This window comes from Empidonax traillii, unplaced genomic scaffold, assembly GCF_003031625.1.
Source record: "Empidonax traillii isolate 1590-97213 ecotype Southwest subspecies unplaced genomic scaffold, ASM303162v1 scaffold838:size422897, whole genome shotgun sequence".
Classification (NCBI taxonomy): Eukaryota; Metazoa; Chordata; class Aves; order Passeriformes; family Tyrannidae; genus Empidonax; species Empidonax traillii.
Window position 1 is genome coordinate 307944 of NW_020956031.1, and position 10470 is coordinate 318413.

General features: G+C 36.7%; 1 protein-coding gene across 1 annotated transcript in view; it reads right to left on the minus strand.

The window, feature by feature from the left end:
- The window catches only part of LOC114066968 (CUB and sushi domain-containing protein 1-like), a gene marked incomplete at its 3' end in the record, with an annotated part of 246559 nt that extends 244993 nt beyond the window's left edge, over nt 1-1566 (minus strand). Inside the window, exon 1 of the mRNA XM_027902086.1 lies at nt 1505-1566. Within this exon, the coding sequence (XP_027757887.1) occupies nt 1505-1566 (62 nt within the window). The remainder of the gene's footprint in view (nt 1-1504) is intronic.
- Between the last annotated feature and the right edge of the window lie 8904 nt (nt 1567-10470).

Here is a 10470-nt window from a genome sequence, read left to right on the forward strand (position 1 = left end):
GTATCTGGACAGAAGAGGAGTTACAGCAATAATTTACAAGGTGGTAACTCCAGTTATTCAGCAGAAAACAGCAGCAATACTATGAGAGCAAACATGATTAGAGGACACATATCCACAACATGACCTTTTATAAAGTCACTTGCTGTTAAAAATCAGAAGAGTTACCCACAGTTTAAGACACCTCTGTACATAAAGCTAAGAGACTAGCACATCCATTCTGGCAAACCAGGTTGTTACCTGCCATGTGTAGAACCATCGAAATCTTATCTTAATAGTTTACACCCATTCTATTGCCTAAAGGAAGTGAAGATTTAAAGCCTGACTGAGATATTGTCTCATACATAAAGAAATAAGGAGATATTATAGGGTTAGTACAATACCCATAATTTATAACCGATTTTCTATCACAGAAGATATATACATTTAGTTTATATTTAATCCCAATACCCCTTGCCTCAACTTTTTTCTTAAAGTCACAGAAAAAAGGAAGACATACAGAATAAATTGTTCAAGGTAAAGTTTTTCATTCAGAGGCTCTAATTTGGTGGGTTCTCCCAAGTTCAAGATAATACTGTTCCTTTAGAAAAAATGCACAAGAAACACTGCAAGAGACAGAGCCCCAACTCAAGAGCACTCCTAGTCCTCCAGACGAGAGCTACCCTTTGCTTCCCCACCTCTCCATCATAAAGAATCATAGAATATGCCAAGTTGGAAGAGACCCACAAGGATCATCAAGTCCAACCCTTAGCCCTGACCAGAACCATCCCCAAGAGTCTCACCATGTGCCTGAGAGTAGCATTCAAATGCTTCTTCAACTCTCTCAGGTTTGGTGTTGCAAACACTTCTCTGGAAGCCTGTTCCAGTGGCCAACCACCCTCTGGGTGAAAAACCTCTTTCTAATATCCATCCTAAACCTCCCCTGACACAACTTCAAGCCATTCTCTTGCGTCCTGTCACTGGTCACAAGAGTGAAGAGATCAGTGCCTGCCCCTCCTCTTCCCCTCATGAGGAATTTGTAGAGTATGATAAGGTCTCCCCTCAATCTCCTCTTCTCCAGGCTGAACAGACTGACGTCAGCTGCTCCTCATACAACTTCCCCACTAGGCCCTTAACCATCTTTGTTGCCCTCCTTTGGAGATTCTCTTATAGCTTAATATCTTTCTTATATTGCAGTGCCCAAAACCACACATAATATTCAGGGTGAGGCTGCCCTAGCAGAGCAGGATAATCCCCTCCCTCAACTGGCCTGATGCCTTCCAGGACACAGTTGGCCCTTCGGGCTGCCAGGGCACTGCTGACTCATGTTCAACTTGCCATCAACCAGAACCCCCAGCTCCCTTTCAGTAGTACTGCTTTCCAGCATCTCATTTCCCCATTTGTATAAACATTCAGGGTTGCCCCAAAACACACAACAGCACCTCTTCACAAGTGTTACTCAGCTTTCTTTCCTAAGAAAAATAAAGCAGAGTAATGAAAAAAGGCCCTTAAGTATTATATTTCTTACTCCAGAAATGTCAAATCTTCCTTAGTGCTACTCTCTCCAGGTTCTGACTCCTCAGTCTCCATGTTCTCTCAGGTTATAGAACCACAGCAATACCCCAGCATTCCTACCCCTGTTCTGTCCCTGTCTCCCCCTTTCCACTCTCCGTAGGAAACTAACTTGATCCCTCCCATCAGCTGGCCATAAAACCTCTTTCACCACATGTCCCCACCTACACCCCAGGAAGCTCCTCCAACCTTCTCAGCTGTTCCCTGTTCCATCATTTGCTTAATAATATCAGGTGCTTTTCCATCCTCCTAACCAGAGGCTGTCCTAGTGTGCCCACCTCAGTAGAGGGGCACTAGTACTCACTTACTGTGACTACTCACTAGTGAGAACAGAAGGCTCCTCTCTTACCTTGGTGTTCTTTCTTCAGCAATTTAGGATTTATAATCGGTTATGAATAGGTAGGAAATAGACTTTTTAATTCTAGCCTTTCATATAGATAAATGCATGTACATTTTTCCCATGGTATGGTCTTGTAAAAATTTCCTGATTTCTCCAGTGACTTTAGCTTAAGAATTAATTGCAGGAATTAGGAAATGAATATTTTCCTAGTAGGGGAAGGATGGAAGCAATATTAGAAAAAAAGTTCCCTCAGGAACATCCAGAAGGTTCCTTATGACCAAAACTCATCAAGTTCATTCACTAAGGAGAAAGAAGCTGCAAGGTGAATGCCTTTGATGTATTCGGCCTTCAGAAAAAGCAGCTGGTTTCTCTAGTTGCCACCAAACATCCATGGTAGCAAGATTCACATCTGCTGCAGGAAGCCCTGCTTTTGCAAAAGCAGCATCTGTGACGGCAGTTACTGTGAGCAGGAAAACATGAGAAATGTTGGCCAGCACCAAACCAGTGCACAGCCGTGAGTGGGACCATAGTCATGGCAGGTTCTAGGACAGGGAGGTGGGCTAAGGCCTTCCAGGGGATGCAGCTGCTGGCAAAGGGTAGGCAGCCAGAAGCCTCTGACGGCTCCAGCATGGTGGGACCATATGGCAGATCGGAGACAGAGCAATTCCCAGAACACTGGGTGCCAGTGGATGGGCCTAGTGGGGTTGTTATTCATGCTGAGAAGAAGAGGACTTGCCTAATGGGAAATTGCAGCACTTCTGCACATACCCATGCTCCAGCAGAGGAAAACAGCCAGTCCATGTCTAGCACTCACTGAGACTCGTGGCTACTGAACCAGCAGACCACAGCACTGTGCTATGGCTGTGCAGAATTGCCTTCTTTTCCTGGAAGAACTTATAATTATACCACATTTTTTCTTACTGTTTCTACCCATTGTACACAAAATGCAATTATAGAAATGTTTTCATATGCCTCTATGCTAAATGGCTTAGAAAGAAAACATCAGATAGTATTTGATAAAACTGGACAAAAATAAAGCAGTGCTGTAAAGAGTGCTAAAAAACCCAAAGAGATACCATAAACTATTATTGCCAGAGGGGTAAAACCAATGGTAAAACCTTTAAAACGAGTAAGTTATTTCACTTACTATAAAGCTAATGACCTTTTGTGCTTCAGAAAAAAGAGATGAAACATCACGTAAGGTATATATTCCAAGTTAACTTTTCTATGAGCAGACTATAATCAGAAATTGAGTCAGGAAAACAAAGATCTCTCATTGATTTTGTCAACCATGCCTTGTCAAACAGTTTAAGATATAATCTTAGAAAACATTTGCATTAGTTATTTTTAGGTTCATTGTATGACTTATGTCTGTTACTATCACATATGGATGTCAAAAATTCAGTCATCTTTTTTGGAAAGTCTGTCTCATTAATCAAGAACACTGTATACAGTGATCTATTATTTTACATAACTTCAATTGTGAAGCTAACTTGCATTTCTTACATCAGAAGGCTTCAGAGAGAAACCCACATCAGGTTGGGAACAAAATTACAGCAATGAACAGTTGTTTCGACTTCAAAATAAATGAGGATGAATTTTATTTGAAACTTCAATTTACGAATCCATTATACATCATCCAGAGTGCTGTAGATGATATTTGTTCTCCCACTTTTATCTGGGAATGAAAAATGTGCAGAACTCTTCATTTGGGGACAAAAATCCCCAAACAAACCACAAACTGAAACTCCCAAACCCTTAAAACCCCATCAAAGAGAAACAAATAATATTTTCTGCTCTAATAAATGGAATTTAGAGAGGGAAAAGGTCTGTGAAGAGGACTCTTTCTCTCTTCACAGGCCAGCCACTAATAACTGAAAAATCGCCCACATTTCCACCTCTCTAGCTTTTATAGGTTCACTTTATATTACAGTATCAGGACACCTCCACAAAAACCAGTGAAACCAAGCCAGTGTAAATGGAATGATAACAAGTGGCTTAGAAGCCCTGCAACACAGAAAAATTGCCTGAAGGGGGGAAATGTATCAATTTCTGAAACTTTCTTTTAACATTTTTACAAATTGGATTACAGCTTAAAAAAAAAAAAAAATCTACTCTAACCTTTTTGGTGGCACCACTTTAAGCAAAGGCCTCAAGGCAAAAGGAGATATGCTAGCAAATATTTGAACAGACCTGGTTTTAGTACAAACAGCATGTTTGTTCTTTGCAGCAATAGAGAGGTATCTAAAAAAACAAGGTTTTGCCCAAACATGAGTGTATTTAACAGTTTACATAGGATTCAATGCTCCTTTTGTAAGGAACACTAAATACTTGTGACCAGAAATTTATTATGTAAATGTGGGAAGCTGCAAATATAGCCTATGGCACACACCAAAATATAGCCTATGGCACACACCACACATTAACATGGCTTTGCAAAGTTGCATTATCTGTTTTGCCATGCTAAACAGTTTAGCTTTTTTTATTGCTCAATTCAAAATACATACTAAGGTACTGATGATTGAACTAATTCCTTTTACTGAACTGTGATCTGACTGTTCTTCATATTTTTTATTGAGAGATATACTCTCTTAGATTAATTAAATAAAATAGTGCATCTAAAAAAAAAAAAAGTAATATAAAGTTAAAAAAAAACCAAAGTTTTTTAAAAAACTTAGTTTTTATTGTCTCTCTTTTCACAACCCAAACTTTGAAGCTGGCTTTTATATAGTTTTGCAAGATTTGAGCTTAATTTCGTTTAGCTAAATTTTTATTCTCAGTAAATCAATTGAATCCAAAATAATAGAAGTTAGATGCCTCAATTTTTCCATATCTTAGATTACCATTTGCAAAGTAAAGATAAAATAACAAACAAAAGTTTATTTTGATTTCACAGAGTTAGAACACCTGTCCTTTGAGGAAAGGCTGAGAAAGTTGGAGATGTTCATTCTGCAGAAGAAAAGGCTCTGGGGAGACCTTACTGTGACCTTTCAGGACCTGAAAGGAGCTTATTAGAACGCTGTGGACATACTTTCTAGTAAGACCTGTTGCAAAGGGTAATGGTTTTAAACTAAAAGAGGGTAGACTTAGAATAGATGTAAGGAAGAAATTTTTGTTGTGAGGATGCCAAAACACTTTAACAGGTTGCCCAGGGAGGTGATGGAAACACTGAGATTCTCAGAAACCTGACTGAGTTGAAGATGTCCCCGCTCACTGCAGGGGGGATTGGATTAGATGACCTTTAAAGGTCGCTCCAACCCAAACTATTCTATAATTCTATGATTCTATGAATTCAAGTATATTACAAACTGTAGACAGATTCAGAGTTAGGGGAATAGGATGGATTTATTTAAATATGTCAAATGGAAAGAAAGTTCAAATGATGTGGAACTGTCTTATTTTGAGCAATCCATTTTGGCAAATGAAACTTCGGGGAATCTCTAATTAGTTTGGAATTTGACTGGAATTGTTTGTTAGAGCCGTAACATAAAAAGCTCTCTGATTATGGAAGATCAACCTTTGTTTTTGGACCAATCAAGTAACACCTTTCCTTCATCTTCTATGTATTTCCAAACTATGTACCTGTTCAGCTTAAAAAATCTCAGTGTTATTATATATTATACATGTTATAAATATATCCCTATAAGACTTTCCTCTTGATAAAATACTGTATCCTTTTTCAGAACTGAAGAAAGGATTTTCCTTCACTGTCACCTCATTATGACTTTGCTTTTTTTTTTCCCCTGAAGTTAATTGTTCTGACAACTCTGTTTTAAAGGGGCCAGGCTTTGACAGTTTTAGACTATCTGCACAAAGCTCACTATATTAACTTTCTGCTCCTATGTTTTTAGTCCCAAGAGCTATGACATTCTTCTTTTCTATGCAAACCTTTGAAGTCTGTCTATTATTTCTACCCATCATCCTTGAAGTTTAGTGCAGTATGTATCATTTATTACTTGAATACCTCCTGTCAAAATTGCTGCGTGGCTTGTTTGTCCTTTATAAGAAAGAAATCTAGTGGGTATTTCAGTGAGTCATAAAGTTCATTTTATCTAAATTTAACTTTTAAAAAAAGTCTTTTGAAGATAACTAGTTTTGATGGTTTCAAGTGGCACTTAAAAGAAGTGGCTGCTGCTACTAATATGAAATAATGATCAATTCTGGAAATGTGTGAGAATTATATGACTGCTTCAGGCTAACTCTACACTTATTGTATTAAGCATCACATACTCATATTTTTCTTCATTATGTCACTTGTACATATTTTGGGGTATTCAAAACCTCCTGGAAGATAACTAAGTCATCTCTGTAGTTCAGTGCTTAAATTTAAACATTATTCCTATGTGGAGCATGAGGAGGCTGTAAAGAAAAGCACTGCATGTACAAGAATATCTGATATAGGCAATCAAGACACAAAGACAGTGAAGACAGGTAGGACTGGATGGAAAAGCAGCGATGCAGATTATTTCTTATCCTATAATAAGGATCACATAACATGACAAAAATCCAAAATCCTTTAGAAGGCTTAGTATGTAACAATGAAATCTGGCATTTGTTGTTAGTATAAACTGATGCTCTTAATTTTGTATCTTTGCTGACTTTTTTACCCCTGCTAACAATATTTAACTATTGCATTTTTTATATCTTTATTTTGCCACACTAGCATTTGCCATTGTATTTCTTTGGTATAGAAGTTAATGAATCTCAGAATGCAATGACTTTTATAACTAGAACTTTTTTCTTAACTTTTAGAGCAAAAATCATTGTGTCAAAATGTCAGCTTATCTTTTTCAGAATATCCCTCCCTCATATATATCTTGTTGCAGTATATGGTATAGTTTACTGTACAGAATTCCTACTGTGATCTACCTTGAGTTGCTAGTGTGCACATAGATTTTAATGATTACTCTCAAAATGCCCTCTCTATAGTTCCACCTTATCAATGTGCCCTCTAATCAGTAGATCTCTAATAAATGCAGAAGTAATTAGGCAGAACAATCTCCTGTTAAATTTCATGGTGAACAAATTTTGGTTCAGCCTGAAATATCGCATTCCATAATCAAGCTAGAAATATGTCCTAATTGAGAGATATTTCATCTTTCTTTCTGAGCATTTTCAGTGCTTATGTTTCAAGTCACCTCGGTAGAAGTTTGCCCTAGGATGTATAATTTGATGCTTGATCTCCTCCTATCAGAACATTTTATCTTGTTATCCTGTCCTTTAATCCTTACATATATAATATATCATTTCAGGGCTTATGATCATCATTGAGATTATCTAAAGTAATATCATTTTTAGTTTGGAACAAATTGTTTCTTATGGATGACTTGCCCTAACAACTGTGTTTAGGTGAGTCATATTCTGCTAGTTTAAAATGTTCTCATTCTAAGTGCTTCTTCCAAAGAAATGATGTATGCAAAGCCTTTTGTTGTTGTTGTTGTTCATACTTTTAATTTCAGCAAACTTTCTCCTAAAATTTTATCATAATATTTATACATTAGCCTCAAGGAATGAATATTTTGGAATTACCTGAAGCAAGTTACGTTAGGCAAATTCTGCCATTAAATGTATACAATTTCTACAGGAAAGTGCCAGCCCTCTGCATTATATGTTAGACTATTGCATGTTATTTATTCCCACAGATGGTCAAGTGAGAGCTGCCTGAAGCTGCCCTTAGCTACTGAGGTGTGTCCAGATATTCAAGATCCTGCATCATCTGGACACACATGTGAATATCTGAACACAGGTAATACTTTTAGTTCTGTTTACCTTTAACATAGTGTTTGACACTACCAGCACACTCAGGTGGTCTGCAGTGTTCTGGTTTCTGTTTCTACAGGCACCCTACAGGATGCACAAAGGTGCCAACAACCTTGTATGGGCAGATACAAGGTTCCTTGATATGGAGGAAGTCAATGATGGAAAAACTGATATTGCAGGAGAACCTTTTAATTTTATATTTTCCATCCTAGCCCATTCAGAAACTGACTCTTATTGTCAATTTTTTTCATTAATTTCAATAAGAGTTTCATTTGAACACATTGTTTAGACTGTATTTTTATTTTGTGTGTCTTTTTTAGTGTCCCTATTTATGTAGAACAGTTTGTAGTCCTTAGCTTTTCTCATGAAAGCATTGATTTATTCAAATTTTTATTTGAATGGAATAAGATGGCTTTGGTGAAATAGCTTCCTGGGTCTCTGATGACCTTCATGGCTAGAGAAAGGTTTTAAGACCAAACCCTTGCAGAAGATTCCACATGTCTGTGGAACAGTCATACCATGGGCTACAGCAGTACTTACATATTCCCCTGACAAGGTGTTGATATGGGAATTAGTTGTCTCTCCAAGTAGTGGGTGTTAGAGAAACAAGTAAGAGATGTATGAAATAGCTCAGGAACAGTAACTACTATTCAGATGGAAGACAGAACAAAAAAGCAAGAGAACCACTGAGACCAAAATAATAATGAGTTTCAGGAGAGACATCTATGCAACTATGCAAAACATAAGACACAAGTGAATGCTGATTGTTCAAAAGAAATGAGGAGGAAAGAAGCTGTGGGAAGGAATATCATGTTTTATGGGAAAAGAAGGTAGCCTTAGTTAACACTATGAGAATTTGACTGATCTGATCATGATTCTCAGGGAAGACATTATTGGAAACATCAGTAGAATCTACTGAATACAAAACTGGATGATTTTTGATTGAAATTTTTTTTACTTCCATTCTATATACCTTATTCAGTTAAACTGCATATAGCAAACTAAGGAGTAAACCTGTCTCCAGAATTCAACTCCTGTGTTGAATGATTGTCTAAACCAGCCTGTTTCTCCAATGCCTACATGAGTGAAGCCTAGACAGATTAACCTCCACGACTACAGTTTATCTTTTTAAAATAGACAACACAAAAAAGGCTGTCTGGACTGAGAGATGAGATGGGGATGATAAAGGCAAGGAAGAAAACTGTGTAAGATTAATGGCAATGCCCTCTGCTAGTGAAATAGAATAAAAAGGCAACCAAGAAGATGGAACACAAACTACCTATGAAGGCTGCCTTTCTTATCACTGCTGTTGAGAAAACTATCATAGTTTACAGAAGTAAGTTTGCTCAGAGATCCATTGTCAGTGGGAATGCAGAGCGCCTGTTTCAAAAACTAAAAAAAAATGAGAGCTGAAGTTGCAAATGCAAATTAATATAGAAAGAAAAAGCAAAAGAGGAAAGGTGGGGATGCTTAGTGAAATCTCACTTAAAAGATAGGAGAAAAAAAGAAGAAAAATAACAACTGGAAGAATCAAGAGGAATGCAAAGAAAAAAGAGAGCTATTTGTTGTCTCTTATCATGCTTTTAAGTCTCCTTCAGTTCGATTTTTTTCTTCAGTTTATGAGGGGGTTTAATACATATTTAAAAAAAAAAAAAAAAAAAAAAAAAAAAAAAAAAAAAAAAAAAAAAAAAAAAAAGAAAGGGAAAAAGACCCAATAAACTCTGTTCTTTTTCTCTTCAGTTAACTGTCACTTATTTTAATGCCGGGGAAAGGGCAGTGGGGGTGGGAGGGAAGTGTGTTATTACATTTCCTTACTAGCATACTCTAGTGACTTGCAAGCTGTCATTAGTCACCCTCTTCTCCTTAAAAACCTATATTTGATCACAGAATGAAAGAGGTATATGGACTAAGCAACCTAATGAAGTTGTTTCAGCCTTTTCTGCTACAGATCTGTATCTGCAGTTTTATTGTTACCTGCTGCCCAAACACAAAACACACTTTTTATTGATTTGTTGATGGAACAGTGTTATTCAATACTGCAAATGAGAGCACTTTGATCTTTTCATTTCCATATGTTTGGTAGTATTAAAAGTTTTTATGCCGTCTGTGTCATTTAATCTGGGATCCATCCTTTCACGATGAAACTCCACCTACGAAGATAAGCCATTTTTCCTTCCATATCAGTATCTTTTCTGTAAGTGGTTTTGGTTTTGTTACCATATTAAAAGCAACAGGTGTTACAGTACTGGTTCTCATTGAATACTTTTGCTGTTTAAGCAAAATATTATCCAGGATATGTAAAATAAAATAAAAATATTTATGTAGGATATATAAAGGAATTTTAAAGTGCTCTTTACAACTACATTAAGTTTTTAGCTGCTCCTTTATGATAGAGATAGTCTCTCTATCATAGCAGATAGAGAGACTATGATTCCTTTCAGGATATGTGTACTTGGGATATATTTTTTCTGTTCTATAAAAATCCTTATAAGAAAAAAGAGAGGGTTTTTTTTTCTTCTTAATGATAACAAGAATGTGTGGAATGTCATTGTTTTCCTGTGACTGAGAGTTTTGAAACTGAGGAACAATGACTTAAAATTGCACAGAATTAACATCTCAGGAGGCAATTCCTGAAAAATTGCCTATTCTGATACAGCTGTCTTTTTTACTTTAAGAATAAAAATATTCCTGTAATTGTGAGCTATTTCCTTTTCTATATTTTACTGAATTAAGTATAAGCATATAAAATGTTGATAAAATAGAACCATTCCCTCTGAAAAAGATCTCTCAGTGGAAGATTCTGGAGTAATTCCAACCACATC